At 53.7% G+C, this 395-nt stretch overlaps 1 protein-coding gene across 1 annotated transcript in view; it reads left to right on the forward strand.

Annotated features, from left to right (window-relative positions):
• The window catches only part of LOC117798180 (neuromedin-K receptor-like), a gene marked incomplete at its 3' end in the record, with an annotated part of 527 nt that extends 271 nt beyond the window's left edge, over positions 1-256 (forward strand). Inside the window, exon 2 of the mRNA XM_034650596.1 lies at positions 2-256. Within this exon, the coding sequence (XP_034506487.1) occupies positions 2-256 (255 nt within the window). The remainder of the gene's footprint in view (position 1) is intronic.
• Between the last annotated feature and the right edge of the window lie 139 nt (positions 257-395).

The raw sequence follows: 395 nt of genomic DNA on the forward strand, positions 1-395 counted from the left end.
TGGCGGTCTTCGGGAATCTCATCGTCATCTGGATCATCCTGGCCCACAAGCGCATGAGGACCGTCACCAACTACTTCCTCGTGAACCCGGCTTTCTCCGACGCCTCCATGGCTGCCTTCAACACCTTGGTCAACTTCATCTATGCGCTTCACAGCGAGTGGTACTTCGACGCCAACTACTGTCGCTTCCAGAGCTTCTTTCCTATCACGGTGGTGTTCGCCAGCATCTACTCTATGATGGCCATTGCGGTGGACAGGTGAGGAGAGAATAGGGAGGAGTCGGGGAGAAGGGAGAGAGAAGAGCTGGGCAATGGGATGAGGTTACCACGGACATGGTGACAAATGGATTTGATAAAAGGAAAGCGCCTAGGAAAGAGTTCTTGGAGAAGGGGGTCA

This window comes from Ailuropoda melanoleuca, unplaced genomic scaffold (assembly GCF_002007445.2).
Source record: "Ailuropoda melanoleuca isolate Jingjing unplaced genomic scaffold, ASM200744v2 unplaced-scaffold28183, whole genome shotgun sequence".
Lineage (NCBI taxonomy): Eukaryota > Metazoa > Chordata > Mammalia > Carnivora > Ursidae > Ailuropoda > Ailuropoda melanoleuca.